Source organism: Anguilla anguilla, chromosome 2 (genome assembly GCF_013347855.1).
Source record: "Anguilla anguilla isolate fAngAng1 chromosome 2, fAngAng1.pri, whole genome shotgun sequence".
NCBI lineage: Eukaryota > Metazoa > Chordata > Actinopteri > Anguilliformes > Anguillidae > Anguilla > Anguilla anguilla.
Genome location: NC_049202.1, coordinates 71,272,550 through 71,290,390, shown reverse-complemented (window position 1 = coordinate 71,290,390; position 17,841 = coordinate 71,272,550). Strand labels below are relative to the sequence as shown.

Here is a 17,841-nt window from a genome sequence, read left to right as displayed (position 1 = left end):
GCACAACTGCTCTGTGGTCTGAGGCATTTCCACACCCACCGCAGGGGGCACGTGCCGCATGACAAACAGGAGCTTCCCGTCACACGCACACTCGCACTCGCACACTCACACTCGCACTCGCACACACGCACTCACACTCACACGCACACGCACACGCACACGCACACGCACACGCACACGCACACGCACACGCACACTCACACTCACACTCACACTCACACAAAACCTAATAAACATCAAACGCATTTCACATGGAAATGCAGGTGCTTCCTCAGAGATGGCAAAACGTTTTAAAAGAGAGAGAGAGAGAGAGAAAAAGAATAAAATCAACACAGCATCCCTGTCCAGTCGAGTCGCTGCGTAGATTAAAAAATCCAACTACGCGAAGTTTACGACCCGGCAAAGATGGCAAAAGGACGGCGACTTACCACGCAGGTTTGATCGCGTTGGCCGTTTTTTTTGGCACGCCCTTTTTTGTCGTGACTCCATCTTCCGAAGGGCGACGTCGCTGTCCTTGCTGTCGCTACGCACTACATCAGCGCCCAATCATTTCACAATTTACCCGCAGCTGGCGATGCGAGACTGGCAGCCCTTCAGTGCCCCCTCACCATTTTGGCTCCTAGCCGCAGGACGGTTATAATTAAGCACACACACGCACACGCACGCTCACGCACACACACGCACACACGCACGCACGCAGACGCACACACACGCACGCACGCGCACACACACACACACACGCACGCACGCACACACACACGCGCGCATGCGCACACACACACACACACACACACACACACACACGCGCACACACGCGCACACACGCGCACACATGCACACACACACGCACACACACACTCATACACACACACACACACACGCTCACACGCACACGCACGCTCACACGCACACTCACGCTCACACTCACGCACGCACGCACGCACGCACACACGCACTCTCACACGCACACAGACACACTCACACTCACACTCACACACACGCACGCACTCACACACACACACACGCACGCTCACACACACTCACACACGCACACAGACACACTCACACTCACACACACGCACGCACACACACACACGCACGCACGTGCACACGCACGCACGCTCACACACACTCACACGCGCGCGTGCGCACGCACGCACACGCACACGCACACGCACACGCACACGCACACGCACACGCACACGCACACGCACACACACGCTCACACACGCTCACACGCTCACACGCTCACACACACACACACACACAGACACAGACACACACACACACACACACACACACACACACACGCTCACACACACACACACACACACAGACACAGACACACACACACACACGCTCACACACACACACACACACAGACACAGACAAACACACACACACACACACACACAGACACACACACACACAGACACACACACACACACACAGACACACACACACACAGACACACACACACACACACACACACACACACACACACACACACATGCGCTCACACCGCGGCGGCGCTTCAGTTCTGCCGGCGTTTTCTTGAGCGCCCTGCGTCGGGCGAAAGATCGGCGTAACGATTTCTGATAACGGCCAAATCCCACGTGTCAAATCTCAAAAGCACCTTTTATAGGAGAAGGCACTGGCACATGACGAGTGTGTAACATTGGCCATGAACACTGCATTAACGAAAACAGCGCAGCGTCAGCACCGCCTAAGCTGCCAGTTGAAGTCATTTTGTCATGTGTGTGCCTGTTGAAATAATCCAGCTGACAGTTTTCACTCTTTTTCTTCCCGCTCATTCACAATCACGGTAATGGCTAAATGCGCTGACAAACAGCAGTGTCGCTGGCAGCTAGCTGGCGCACGCACTCCGCGGTACACACTGCTTCCTTTATCTCTGCATTTGTCTAAACGGTTCGTCAAAATCAGTCTGCACTCCAGCGAGGTTAAACATGCAAATATGGTGTCAGGTAGTGACTTTGATTTGAGCAACAAGTCTCAGAAGGAGCTGCATTACACTACAACTAGCTAAATCAGCTAAAACTGCTCAATCCGCCCAGTCTAGTCAGTGACACATTCCCTTATTCAAGAAGCATAAAAACATCAAACCATCGTGACTGCTACAAAGCCCATCGGCTGAATATGTGGAGAAAGCTCCTGTCCCAACACCCTTCACATTACCTTGGGCCCTCAGACATGCAAATGAGGCTGTTCCACCCTCCCAGATTTATATCAGACCTCTGTAAATGCGATGCACATCGGTGTCCAGTGGTAGTGTAGTCACCATGCAGGCGCTTAGGGGTGTGCACAGTGGGTAAGGAACTGGGCTTGTAACCGAAAGGTCGCAGGTTCGATTCCCGGGTAAGGACACTGCCGTTGTACCCTTGAGCAAGGTACCTAACCGAAATTGCTTCAGTATATATCCAGCTGTATAAATGGATGCAGTGTAAAATGCTGTGTAAAAGTTGTGTAAGTCGCTCTGGATAAGAGCGTCTGCTAAATGCCTGTAATGTAATGCAATGTAATGCTCGGGCTACACTGTGAGACGTCAGTTCGGAAGACGTAATTCGTCGGTGACTGTATCTATCAAAGCTGAGCACCTGCTCATCTTAAACAAGTGCGCCGTGGATTCTGCCCCAAAACAAGCCCCTCGGGGGGCGGGGCGGTGGTGGCACTTCCTGTCTGCCCGGCGGCGAATCCCGAAATAGCGCTCGGGACGTCGTCGTAAATCACAGGAGAGACGAAGAGCGGCCCTCCTCGCCGCTCCCCCCCCCCCCCCCCCCGACGGGAAATCTCCCGAGCGGGGCGCGCGTTCCCGCCGCGCCGCTGCCTTTCCCTTCTCCGCTTCGCCCAGCCCTCTGCGGCGGGATAGTAACGGCGCGGGTCCGGACCGCGCGGCGGCGTGGAGCGGACGACCATGCGGCGTCTCTGGCGCTCGCAGGGCTGCAGCAGACGCTCTCAGCAGCAGCGCGGGGTCCTCCAGACCCTGACCTACAGCACCTTCAAGTTCGCGCAGCTTCTGGTTTTTTTTTTTTTTTTTTTTAAGATAGCTACTGCAGTTCAAAAAGCTTTTCCCCCCATTGTGTTTTTTTAAATGTTTTTTTTTTTTTTTTTAAATGTTTTTTTATGTTTTTTTCAGGGAAATTAATTCTTCTGCCTCTCAGGGGTCATTACTGTCACTTTCAAACAAAAGGCGAGAGACCATCCTCCAGCAGCGAGGCTGAATAGTGAACGTATTCCACGCGGACAACCAGGGGGGTGGAGGGGGGGTGGGGGGGGGGGTGGGGGCAGGGGCGGGGGGCTGGGGGCTGGGGGGGTAACTAAAATCGTGCTCACGGCCCACACGCCCTGCAATTATTCAGTCCAACTTCAGGCTGGTGATAACTGTGTTCATCTGCGGGAGAAAAAAGAGAGAGGAGAGGGAGAAAAGAGAGAGAGGAGAGGGAGAAAAGAGGGAGAGGAGAGGCTAATCCGAGGTGTTTTTTCTCGCTAAGTTCCCGCTGTTATCACCTGGGCTTGTGAAGGCGCTGGAGAGATGGCCCATTTCCTCACTGACACAATACCGTGTCAGAGCCTCCCAGCTTCTCAGCCACGGTCAGATTATAAAGGCTCCAAAGTCCCAAAATACCATTAGAGAGACGATTTAATCCCTACCTGCTGATCACAGCATCAGCGCTCAAAATAAACTGCTTTTTTTTTTTTTTTTTTTTAAATGATGAGCTAGCATCCTGCGGACAAAGGCTAATGGGAGGTTTGTGATATCATTGCAAATGTGTGTGCGGTGCCAGACTGTGAACTGAATGTGAAGCAGATGCACTGTTTTTGTGAACGCTCAAAATCACACTTCAAATACTGCTCATTCCTGCAATGACTCAATTATTTAAAGTCAACAAATATTTATCTCATTAATGCGGTACAGTATAGATAAATTTAGAACCCGGAGTAGAATGATCAAACTTCGGAACATTATTCAAGCTGTGAACTGCAGATGGAGAAAGTCTGTATAAATACGCATCTGCATTTGCTTGTGGTGCAGCCTTGTTCTGCACAGGAACAACAGAGAACACACAATATGGGGTAGCAACATTGTTTACAAAAGAAACGTAGCATCAGTGGGGTTGAGATTCATCATATCTGCGTGGCATTCACAAAATAGAACTCCACAAACTGTACAATGTTTTAAAACTGCATACTTCAAACCCTACATGCCAGCCAGATCCCTCCGTTCTGCTACCTCAGGATGCCTAGCACCTCCCCCTCTTCACACCTGCACTTCCAGAACACGTCTCCTGTCTGTTCTGGCCCCACGATGGTGGAATGACCTCCCTGTGGAGGTCAGAACAGCTGAGACACTGACCCATTTCAAACGACGACTGAAGACTCACCTCTTCAGGCTGCACCTCTCCCCATCCCTCCCTACCCCCCTGTAAATGACTGTAAGCTTAGGGTTGTAACTAGGCAGCTGTTTCGTAGGTGACTTAGGTGCATTAACTGTCTTAACTACCGTTTGTATTTTTTCCATAGATTGCGTTGTTGCCGTTCTCGTTGTGTTAGTGTTAATCAGTTTAACCTTCAGGGTCCAAGGTGAACTATGCGGTTGTTCCCTGCACTTGGACCGGTACTTCTCTCTAGGGGTTTCGTCATACTTGTTCCTGGTTATGGTTATACACTTTGTTGTACGTCGCTCTGGATAAGAGCGTCTGCCAAATGCCTGTAATGTAATGTAATAGTACCCTGATGGATACTGACCAACTACTTAGCATGGTTTACAATGCTGGACTTTTTTTAGCATTGAGTATTCAAGAGTCACTCATATTGATGCTCCATTTAAAGGCACCCAGATATTTGTCAATGAAGAGACTATGCTATTCGTGACCTTATGCTTTATGCAGTCCACTTCACTATATGTTTTCATTTGTTTCACAAGCTTGTTCAGTTAGATAAGCACTTTGGCTAAAGAAAGCCTTGTACAGGGATGTCTTGTACTCATAATATGAGCAAAATCTTTTTCTGTACAATTATTATCATGATTATTATTATTAACATCAGTATTAACATTATTGTCATCATTATTGTTATTATTCATAATAATAAACCGTGGCTAGAATCAGCATATTTTGAATGTAGATGCAATGGCAAAATTGAATGTGTCAGAGTCAAACACTTCATAACATAAAAGCAGCTGGCACTGTAATATCATTTCTACTTAATATAACAGAAAGCACTCTTTCCTGGTTTTTACCGATACGATGGTGTCGTAGGTCTAATTGTACCGGTGCCTTGTGTTGATTTTAGGTGGTTATAAGCCATGCTATTCATATTCCGCATTCTGTGCCACGTATTCTAATGTTCTGTAAGCCGTCATGGATAAGGGTGCTTGCCAAATTTCACAGATGATAAAGGCACGGGAATTTGTATTTTATCTACATTGTCACTGTCAAGGCGCCATGCATTTTCAAACCAGGAAATGAATAATATAATATAATACAATATATCCATACATCCATCATCTATACCTGCTCATGACCCCTGGCCAGGGTCATGGGAGGTGCTGGAGCCTATCCCAGCATGCATTGGGAGAGAGAGGCAAGAATACACCCTGGACAGTTTGCTAGTCCAATGCAGGACACGCACACCACACACTCATACCTTCATAAAAATTAATTCTCATATTTGTTTCTCCCCCCCCCCCCACCCCACCCATTTTGATATGTTTTTAATGTCTGGCTGAAGAAAACACATGTTCCTTCTTGGGTTTACAACCACAAAAAACAGAAAACAGACATCTGCATTCTCGAAGATCTGCAGATTTCTCCAATGAAAAAGAGACTAACTGCCTCACCAGTGAAATTACATCGTTTATAGCCTTCGACCGAACACACAACCGGTCAAAACATCACAACAGGTACACAGGATAATCGGTGCGATTTTCTCAATCAGGGCTTCCATTTTCCTAAGGGAATAAACGTAACTACGATGAGTTCGACACCCAAACGAGAGCGGGGGAAGAGGGAAGCACTCCACCGTGAGCGCACTACAGAGCCAAATAATTCCCAAAATTAGCGTGACGCTTCAGCGGGGGTCCTTTCATGTTGTTGTTTTTTTTTTTTTTTGGTTTTTTTTCACTTTTCTTACCAAAATCTTTTTTTTTTTTAACCAAAATATATTCTTATATGGCTTAAAGCTACAGCAGGTGGAGTGCCATTTCAAAAAAAACATTTCATCCAAAGATAAAGAGCGCATTTAAGTGATAAAATCAACTGTAGCAGTATGGTTCACAAACCCCCTGTTTTGCATGTATTGCAATGATACCTCGAGGCTAACAGTAGCGTGCAGCTGTGTAGCTTCTGCATATATTTGATGCCGAACAACTAGGCATATGTGGTTCTTTTTTTTGGTTTTTTTTTACATGAGGGAAATGGGGTGAAAATGTAAATTTAGCAACCGCACTCAAATTACTCAATATTTACATTTTGATTAACTGAGCCGGGGTGCTTCATGAATATTCCAGCTCGAATGCCTCGGATGCTCTATTTTCTCACCTGCCTGCGATTCTCTCTCGCACACGTCTGCGTGCGACATTTGAGGCTGCTACTGCATTAAGCTACGTGAGAAGCTCTTTGGCAGTTGTCGTGTGAACGCAGCATCAGTCAATAAGCCGAATCCGCGCCTTTAAAGGAGCAGCTAGCTGTAAACCGCGCTTAGACGCTCCCAAAAGCAGCCTGAGAAAAGCTCTTTTTTTTAAAATTTAATGCGGATACCTTATGAACAGGAAGTCACCACGTTGCGCTACTTTTCATCTCCCGGGCAGGCCATAAACAGCGGCAGTTTTTCCCCTTTGTCGTTCAAGGTGTGAACTCCAGGCGATGACACGCAGTCCATATAAATATGAGACGATGTGTTGTATGATCTTTAAGTAAGTACTCGAAACAAGTAAATTTAGCTTTCAAAAGACACCGTAAATGCTTCTCCAGTGCCCTTGAGGATATGTCGCGCCAGCGAGCTGGGCAGAGAAATGAGCCTAGTTCCAGGCCACATGGGAAAAAGTGAGAAGTGGCCCTTAAACAGTGCAGAGGCATCCTGGGTTAAGTCATAATTCCATTCCATCAAAAGCCAGTCCCATTACCAAAAGCAAGTCTCATTACCAAAGGCCAGTCCATTTAACAAAAGCAAGTCTCATTAATAAAAGCAAGTCTCATTACCAAAAGCCAGTCCCATTACCAAAAGCAAGGCTCATTACCAAAAGCCAGTCCCATTACCAAAAGTAAGTCTCATTACCACAAGCAAGTCCCATTACCAAAAGCAATTCCCATTACCAAAAGCAAGTCTCATTATCAAAAGCCAGTCCCATTAACAAAAGCAAGTCTAATTACCAAAAGCCAGTCCCATTACCAAAAGCAAGTCGCATTACCAAAAGCCAGTCCCATTACCAAAAGCAAGTCTCATTACCAAAAGCCAGTCCCATTACCAAAAGCAAGTCTCATTACCAAAAGCCAGTCCCATTACCAAAAGCAATTCCCATTACCAAAAGCAAGTCTCATTACCAAAAGCCAATCACATTACCGAAATCAAGTCTCATTACCAAAAGCAAGTCCCATTACCAAAAGCCAGTCTCATCAACAAAATAAACTGCTGGGCAGAGCGATCATTGGGGAACGTTTTTGATCGAGACAACCTCTCCTGTATGTACTGCACAGTCACCAGACTCCCTCTCTCCCTCTGAGAAAAATAGTATACTTGAGTGCAATTATGTAAACTTTAATTATACTTCAGGTATACTAAATTAAAAAATGGTATATTTTTAAATGGCATATTTTAAGTATATTTCAGAGACACACATACACATGCACACGCACACAGACTTTCTCTTCTGACTTTCGAAAGAAGAGATTCTGTCAGCCTTCAGGACCGACAATCCAAGGATACAAAGAAGAGATACGCCGGTCAGAGGCGGAATTAAACTGATACCCAGTGTCACATCACTTGATATCAGTGCCACCAGCCCTTTCATCGCAGGCAAAGATTCTCGTATCTTTCCTTGGGAGCAAATACGTTTAGTCAGAGCAAGGATGACATGCTAATGTCAGCAGTCGAGGGAAGGGATAACAATCTCAACGGATTCCAGGTTACAAAGGCTTCCCGCGCGCGTTCCCCGAGCAACAGCAGAGGCGTTTTCAAAATGAGCCCTTTCCCGCAGGCCTACATTTACCCGGAAAATCGTGAGACGGCAAACGGCAAACAACAGGCTACAATTTGGCACTTAATAAGTAGCAAACAATGTCCTATCTCTTTCAGTGAGCAACAGCTTTGGGGAAACACAATGTCTGTATTTTGTCCTACGATTTATATCCTGAGCTTTGCTGCAGCCCAAGATCTTAAATACAAAAATGTGAAGAAAACATTTTTTTTTTTATTTTATTTTTTTTTTTTAACTATGCAACAAGAGAAGCTTCATTTTGCAACTCTTGCATTAAATCAGTAATATGGTAATGGTAATATGCGCTGCACACAACAAATCAGTTAATTTCAATTAATTCAGTTAGTAGAATTATTTCAATAAGGAAACATATCTATTGTGCCGCACAGCACACAGAACTGCATTGTCTAAAACTGCTAATCAAATATAACTACTTCAAGTATAAAAACTTTAAGTATCTAACCATTTGAAGGTAATAGGTTTATTGAGCACACTGTGCGCACACGCATGTTAGCATTTCTGTGTGCTAGCACATACAGCATGCACCAGTGTGTGGCAGAATCCGAGAGGTCCTCTCTAGTCATGAAAGCTGATTACAGTGTCAACAGATGGAGTTGGCAGTCCGTCTGTGCCACACACATCCTGGTGCCACTCCATTAAACCTCCGATTCCTGCCACTTCATCTCACACGCAGACACACACACGCACACACGCGCACTACACACAGACACACACACACACACACACACACACACACACACGCTCACACATCCTGGTGCCACTCCATTAAACCTCCGATTCCTGCCACTTCATCTCACACGCACACACACACACACACACATCCTGGTGCCACTCCAGTAAACCTCCGATTCCTGCCACTTCATCTCACACGCAGAAACACACACACACACTCACGCGCACACACACACACACACACACACACGCACACAGACACACACACTACACACACACACACACGCACACGCACACGCACACTCACACTCACAGACACACACACACACACACACACACACACTTCGCACGCACACACGCACACACACGCACACGCACACGCACACACACACTCACACACGCAAAAAGTCTACCCTGCAGGACTCCCAGAGGACAGGCACCATGCAGTGCTTAATGAGCTCGGCCCAGACGCCTCTCCCCAGACTGCAGCACCTGATTGGTTAATTAATCAAGCAGCTCCTCCCCCCCCCCAGCTCTCATCCTTCTCCGGGAGCTGGGACTGGTAGCCTGTGCCTTGGATCACATTACAGGAAAATTATCCCCCCATTTAACGGATTCAGTCCACGGTTAGCGCCATGTTTTTCCTGTGACATGGTGGCAGCGTGGATGGCAGCACGCCGGAGAGAGAGGGGCCCTTCAGTCAGAGAGAGAGGGGCCCCCTTCAGTCAGAGAGAGAGGGGCCCTTCAGGCACGCCCGCTCGCCCGCTCGCCCGCTCACCATGACCAGGGCATGAGAAATTTAAAGTATCCCTGCAGTGCACCTTAGGTAAATACAGTTTTTAAAAAAAGCCTACAAAACAACAGCATTAGGGGGCAAATAAGCCGTTATGATGTAATATGCTGGCATACACTGAAAACAGACTGGGCTTCTTTTAAAAAAAATTTTTTTTTTTTTTTTTTTAAAGCCTCTGATTTTCCTTAGCTACGGCGCAGAGACCTGACACAGACACACACCCCCCCCCCCACCCCCCATCCAATCTCTCTCCTCATTGGCAGACACACAGCAGCTGTATTTTTTTAACGTGGTGATGAGGGGAGCGGGAGCGAAAGCCTCGTCAGGGCTCCGAGCCCACGGTGCGCGCGGCGGCACACACACACACACACACAACGCCACGGGATCCCCCGGGCCACTTCGCTTCCGTAACGAAAACGCAGCGGCGAAGCCGGGGGCCAGTCGCAGCCCGCCCTGGCTGCCGCCCCCGCCCCCGCACCCCGCCCCGGCCCCGGCCCCCTGCCCCCTGCCCCCCGCCCCCCGCCCCCACCCCTCGGCGAGCCGCGGGGAGCGAACGCAGCCACTACCTTCCGTTCTGATGGTGAAGGGAGAGTCCCCCAGTCGCTTGGCCGAGAACTGGCCCCCCAGGGACGTCATTAGAAAGCACAGGCTGAAGAAGCCGACCCCCACCACGAAAATCCTGGAGGGAGGGAGGGAGGGAGGGAGGGAGCGGAAGAGAAAAAGAGAAGGGAGGACCAGGAAGAGAGGAGGAGGAGGAGGAGGAGGGAAAATAAGAGTGAGTGAGACAGAGAGACAAAGCGCAGCATGCAAATGGACAGGCAATCAGAAATATAAAGAAGAAAACAAAGAGGGGGAATAAAGCGTGGATCCTAAAGATCTCACTGTCAGTCTCACTGGCACTGTGAGCGCGCACCAGACTGATCCAAGCTCTGGAATTAAGGCAAAGCATCTGATCTTTCTCACACACACAAACAGACACACACACACAAACACACACACACTCCCACGCTCACAGTCACACACACACACACACACACACTCACTCACACACATGCTTTTACACACACACACACACGTGCACGCTCGCAGTCACACACACAAGCACACACACACACACACACCCATGCTCGCACTCACACATACACACACACAAACACACACACACAGGCACACACTCCCACCCTCGCACTCACACCCACACACACACACAAACACACAAATACACACACGTACATACACACACACACACACACACACACAGAATAAAACTCTTTGTTTCTACAAACAATCATCCGCCATCCCTTTTTTTCCCCCACACATGGACGAGGGAATTTAACGAGCGAACCGGAATAAGAGAGCGCTCCAGCGAGCCTGTGTACGGCCCAGACAGGGGCACGTTCCCCCCAGGGCATCACGCGGAGGGGCGGAGAGGGGCGGAGGAGCAGAGGGGGGGACGGGGAGCGGAGGAGAGGAGGAGCGGAGGATCCGTTAGCATGCGAGCGCGTGATCCGTCCCGCCGCGGTGCGAGCGCGTGTGTCAGGTAATTCCACCTCAGTGCTTCCACCGGGCCCCCCCGGGACCCCCAGGCCCCGGCAGCGCAGAGCAGTTTGCACGCGTGAACATATGCAAATGGCCGTTCCACGTTCCCCCCCCCCCCCCCCCGCCGTTTCTCCTACGTCTCATCGCACAGTAATGGCCTGTTCAGCACGGCGCTAGCTAGCGCTCCCGCTCCCGCCTCGCAGCGCAGAGAGAGCTCCCGGAGGCAGAGAGGAGAGCCGAAGCCCCCGGTGGGGGGGGGGACAAAAGGGGGGGGGCTGAATTATTCATACGTCTCGGCCCTTAGACGAGCCGGATTGGGGCCCCGGCTGGATCCGAAACGATCTCCCCGCGATCCAGACCCCGCCTCTCCCACAGGACAGCCGGCAAAACTCCACGGCAAGCTTAATTACACCCCCAAACCCCCCAACCCCCCAATCCCCCCAATCCCTGTGCCGCTGTAAGACACGCATCTGCACTGCAGCAGTGATTATGAGGACCGGAGCTGGAATTGGGGGTGGGGGCTGGGGAAGGGGGGGGGGGGTGCAGAGCCCGGTGTAATGACCGGGAAAGAACAGAAACGGTCCGGTGGGTAAACAGCGGGAAGCCGGAGAGGGCCGGGAGGCGCCGTGGGGCGCCCTGCGACTCCGGTCTCCCCTCGACTCCGCTCCGCACGACTCCGGAGCACGACGCCCCCCCCCGAGCATGCCCCACCCCCCCGCTGCCCCGCACCCCCCCCCTGCGCCCCCACCCCCCCCCCCCCCCCGAGCACGATGCTAGGTCACGCTTTCCTCCCGTTGCTCCGGGAGCACTGGCAGCCGGGGCGGGGGGGCGGGGGCTCAGCGAAGTTTCCCGGAGAAGCGTGTCGGCTAAATGCAGAGATGGCGAATAAAAATAACATCAACAACAACCGCCAACGTCAACTGCCAAACTGAAACCGGGCGTGGGGGACTGGAACCGGGCGTGGGGGACTGGAACCGGGCGTGGGGGACTGAAACCGGGCGTGGGGGACTGGAACCGGGCGTGGGGGACTGGAACCGGGCGTGGGGGACTGGAACCGGGCGTGGGGGACTGGAACCGGGCGTGGGGGATCGCTAAAGCCACTTATTTTACTCCTCGTCTCCTTGGAAATGATTTTTTTTAAATATAAAACTTAGAGCAATAATGACATCCATCTGTTCCCCCTTTCCTGAACACAGTATTCCATATCGCTCAACGTCTATGATCCATTTTAACAGCTGGATTTTTTATCCTGGGTAAATCCAGGTAAAGGACCTTAGTCCAAGGCCACGGCCGGGATTATCTCCCACGGGCCATCTGCTAACAAGTACAGAGAAGTTAAAGAGGTCTGCAGCCTGCCTTCCAGCACGCGGACACCGGCTAAAGCCCCACCTGGTTCAGCAGTCAGTCTCAACCTGGGCTCCCAGAGTCATCTGCCCCTCCTAGCACCCGGTGCCCATTCACGCACAGTCCCGAGGCACTGTCAGCTGACTGGTGGCACCGTCCAATCACTGCTATGTGCCGTTGGCAGTGGTGCTCGCGTGCATCTTCATTAAGACTTGCGCGCAGAGGCTACCGTGATGCAGGAGATAGCGCCGTTAAAGATGACTGTTGTGTGCTGAGCACAGACAGCCACGACTGATGCTGCGTGCTCATAATTTAGAGACGGTTTTCAGCTTGATAAAGTGATGCTCAGTCCGGTTACTCTGTACCTAAGTTACTGTTGCTAAGAAAATCGGAATTTAATGTACTCTATCATAGCGTGTGGGCCTTGTAACTGACTCTGGCTTAGCGTTCGCTATAGTAAATAAAAGTAAATAAAAGTAAATACAGCAGATGCTGTGTAAACATGAATTTTGTGTTTCTGAAACCAAGACATCAAGGCTCAGCTGCTCCACCCAACGATTCACCTGGCTTCAATCAATCGATCAATTTTTATTTGTAAAGCGCTTTTAACAAAGGAGCTTTGTCAAAAAGCAGCTTTACAGAGAACCGGCCCCCAAGGAGTAAGCCTAGGCCCAGGGCAACTGTGGCAAGGAAAAACTCCCTGACTGATAACAGGGAGCAGAACTGGACCCAGAATGGGGGAACCCATCTGCCGCAGGCAGGCGCCGGTTTGCTATGGAAATGGCTTAGCCTACATGAAAACAGATAAATTATAACACATAAACAGTCAATCCAGTATTAATTAAGTCCAAGCAAAGGTGACTCCGGTCACACTTCAATGATGTGCTAAGGTTTACCTATGCCACAAAGGACTGTTTCAGGGAGATTATGTCTACATGTCCCATAACTACCAGTCTTATACCACTGGCTTTCCTTTTCTATTTTGCCATTTTTTTAAGGCCTTCCATGGATGTGATGGCATGGGAATACTCCGGCTGCCCGGCTCAGCTCTAATTAAAAGGCTTAAGGTAAACGCTTCGGTCCTGTAATTGGATCGTGGGGAAAGATCTAACGTTGCCTAATTGGCTTCTAACGTTCACAGTTATCAGATTTCGGCTGTTGGTGTTTGACAGGAGAACACTGGTGGTACGTGACTGTATGTTCTCTGAGAATTCCGTACAGATTTCACCGTTTCCAGGCGTACTCCAGTGGAGGCATATGGTGTGAAAGAGGGACACATTGGCAGTTTTTTTTTTTTTTTTTTTTTAATCACACCTGTCTTAGTGTCGCCATAGCGATAAACTGCTAGCCAGCCGTGACTGCACAGCTCAGCCCGACACAACAGTCTCCATCGAGTTGCGGATTTTCCATCCATGCAAAATGGGATCCGCTGCAATGATCAGGTCACCGTTCTTTTTTCCCTAGTGGCCCCGATAGTACCGAACATCACAGGGCTCAGGTTCACGCTGCGCCCAGGAGAGGGTCGCGGTCGGTGGGCTCTAATGGGCCCTGTTGCCACCTCTGCCACCGGGCCATTGCAGAACATCTGTCAGACATGTCACCCCCGCGCGCGCAAAGCGTCGCTTCATAAGTGAAGCGGGGATTTACGGTGCGGTGATGAAGACTGATGAATACGGAGACGCGCGCGGGGAGACTGGCGCAGCCCGCAGGTCGCCCTGGGTGCCTCCGCTGCGTAACGGGAGACGCTCGCGGCTCGCGGCGCGCGCCAGCTGAGCGGCTCACACGTACGCGGCTGAGGGCTGAGTGATTGATGGCGCACTTAACGCTGAACAGTCTCGTCACAATTCACCATTAAAACATCGGCAGGGGTTTCATCTGTGACGGCTGACACTAACTCCTCATCGCTGACTTGGGGGGGGCTGGGGGCGAACTCATCACCAACAATGGATAGTAAGAATTCACTAGGCTATATGCATGAAATATGAGCTTGTGTGGATTTTTAAGCAGCTCAATGTTTGAAAGTTTTTTTGTTTGTTCGTTTTTAGGAATTTCATAAATATTCATGATATAGACAACTATATCATGAACATTCTAAGGTCAACCAACTGGTAACGACAATGGAAACGAGCATATGTGTATTTACCTTAACATTTCCACACAAAAAAACAGAGAAACGCACGCTGAAACCATTTAACAGTCAAATTAAACCTCCGTTCTAAATCACTTTAGGCCCTGTCAGAAGTCATTTCCAGACACACAATGAAAGTGCCAATTAATCTGAATCTGCATACTTTGTAATTAGGCAAAATAGTGTTACATTATGCAGTATGCCAGGGTTCATATGTGAAACAATAGAATTACCACAAAAAGCCAACATACTGCTTACAAGTTTATATGCTATAGCCTGCTATTGTTAACCCCAGGGAATTATGAACGCCTTAATTGGGGTTAAATCAAAGTTCCCCGCTGTCTTTAGATATAAATCCACGGCCCACTGGGCCATTCTGGGCGCTGCAAATAATATTCGCATTCTACATTAGGGATAATGGAGAGCAGACAAATTATTCTAAATGGAGACTCATGCCTCGTTATTCATTCCACGATCATAGCTTCGAAAATCAAACCCCGCTTCTGATATTAATAACGTGATATACCGGTGTTTTTATGTCTATTAAGACACCTGCCAATAGTGGTTCACTTCAATCTTGTGTACAACGAACATGCATTTTGTCACAAAGAGGAGGTGGTTCCAGGGAGAATTAAAATGTTTATTTCTGCATGCACGGATTTGGTTTTCACATTCGGGGAGTTAAGACAGTGTTATTCAGTAACGATAACTATCACCCGCTGTGTTCAACCGCCAGCACCTGACTGATTCAGTGAACACTGTTTAATTAGCTTACGGGGAGGTGCAGGTCGCGGAGTAGGCTATTTACCCGTATTAACTCCGGGTTGTCCTTAGTCACGCAACTACTGCCGAACTGAGCTAGGCATGAACATTAGCCTAAAAACGGAATGACAATTTGATTAGCAATGTATAGTGTGATAAAGCTTGCCGATGAACACAGTAGGCTCCCCTGAAAAGTAGAATATTTTGTTCTAATATACAATATGCACATTTATCAGTCTGTCACTCACGCATATGCACAGATAGGCTACATATTTCATTTAAACCATTATATTTGACATTTTTCTATAATAAGTACGTTATACGTCAAATAAACTTGTAAAACGCTGAACCGGAAAAACAAAATAAGCATAAGGTGAACATGCCTGTTCTTACCTGAACGGTTTGAACGTCACAAGGCATCTTCTGACCATTATTTTACCGTCTGTGTTCACAGTAATCATTTTCCGTAGACCCCCGACATCATGGAAATCAGACCCTCCTGTGCGCCGAGGTACTAAAAAGCAGCATAACGCTCATGATTGTTTCAGCGTTTTGTAACAATTGCCAGCGCATTGAACAATACCCCGACGTACGGGTTAAAAACCGCAGAAGAAATCAAATCCATAAGTTGTATCTTGCCATAAATCCTTCTCAGTCGTTCAGGTTAACGTTCAATCACTTCATGAGGTTAGTTAAGGCTTGACGTTTATCCCTGCTCAGAGACATCCGTGATACTCTTGCTGTGTCCCGTCGCTTTGCACATCAACTCTGTGGTGAACACAAGTGATTCTCGTAATTCATTCGAGCCAAACCAACGTGCTTATGCAAGATGTGGGGGAAAAATACCAATGAACAATTGCAGAAAGTGTAAAATCGAAATTAAACGGTCACTCCGTCATTCATTTTTCCTCCTTCGTCTCTACTTCTCCAAATTTTAGCTCGGCGCCAGAATGCTTGCAAAAGCGTGTGTTCCCTAGCATGAAAGGAGCAGGTAGATGTCCAGTTTTCCAACCCGGAGCTGGTAGAGAACGCTTCAACCTCTTCACTAAAATATATGCGCTTTGGTTTCTTACGGTGGTTTGAGAAATTGCAATGAAATTCAGTTTCTCCAAGCTTACGTTTAATCATCGGCGCAGCGCCATCTACCGTTTCACAACAAACTGCACTGTTTATTTCAACAAAACAATGCGAAGCTTTCCATATTTACACGTACTGTTACTGATACATGTCGACATATTAGTTTTATCTCCGGATATGCCCGCATTAATCCACAATAATGGCAAAATCGATAGATTGGAATTTTCATTATTTTTTTATTTTTTTAAAGTATGCATGCAAAGAGTAATGGTTTAACGATGGATGTGTACATACACTATATTAAAACCGTGGGTAATTACATAGCAGTCGCCAGAAACCAATAGGATCAATTGCAGTGTGTTTATCTGGAGTTTAAACCTATAGACCGCAGAACAAAATTACACTGGAACAGATCCTCCTTATTTCACAGACGTGGATAGCTGTTCCAGTTGTAACGCAGTTCCATGGACTACAGGTTTAAGGCTAAACCTAAGGTTTAAACCCCCCAGCTAAGCACGCGGCGATTGAATTACTGCCGCTGCGTTACATATGACACGCAGTAAATAAATGGCATTGTAACATTTTTGTGACTTTTAACACACCGGTAAGAGAAGCCTTCAGCACCATGGCTAGATCCCGTGGCAGAGTTTGCGACCAGGAAGCTCCTGCGGCACCCAGTGGTCACTTTAGGAACTTCTATTGTTATTCTCATGCGGCAGCTTATTTAAAAACTATAGGTCTGCACCTGGAATGGATGGCATTTCAAATATGGCATTCACTTTGGATCATTAAAATTAAGCGGTCTGGCATTGATTCGTTTATCGTTCATCGTATAGCGCAATAGTTAAGGTGGTTTTCGTGAGAGCTGTTTGCAGAACAAGCCCCCAGTGCTTTACGTACTGTAAATATGTTTAGGAATATAGGTGGGTTTCATGCACTCTCGTTCTTTATATTGCATCAGCTAGTTGTTCAGAGCTGTGGCACATGTAAAGATGTAAAGTTTACCTCTGCTTTACAATATTGTCAATAGTAGATGATTCAAGAGAACGTATGTTTTACATAAGAGATTTAAGATAAGATAATTTATGTGTAATTTAGATTATTGGAACTGGGGATCACCAAGAATACAGGAGAGCAGAGACATTTGTGTATTTTTTTTTTTACTCGAATTTTGTGGATAACTGGATAACCTGCAGAAGAGTACTGTGCCACGCAGAGACGTAATTCTTGGAGCAACGGCAGTCTGCTTCAGCAACCTGAAAGAGAAGAGAGAATCGCATACAGCCACAGCAC

The 17,841-nt window shown here is 48.2% G+C and overlaps 1 protein-coding gene across 4 annotated transcripts in view; it reads right to left on the bottom strand.

Moving 5' to 3' along the window:
- Positions 1 to 16,528, bottom strand: part of LOC118219591 (alpha-1,6-mannosylglycoprotein 6-beta-N-acetylglucosaminyltransferase B) — a 134,569-nt gene extending 118,041 nt beyond the window's left edge. The window contains exons 1-2 of one of the 4 annotated variants that reach the window (XM_035402878.1): positions 15,865 to 16,528; positions 10,265 to 10,377 (exon numbers count right to left, since the gene is read on the bottom strand). In XM_035402878.1, coding sequence (XP_035258769.1) covers positions 10,265 to 10,377; positions 15,865 to 15,932 — 181 coding nt within the window. In that variant the 5' untranslated portion in view covers positions 15,933 to 16,528. The remainder of the gene's footprint in view (positions 1 to 10,264; positions 10,378 to 15,864) is intronic. The other 3 variants (XM_035402879.1, XM_035402881.1, XM_035402880.1) reach the window with 3 other exon arrangements.
- Positions 16,529 to 17,841: the final 1,313 nt, after the last annotated feature.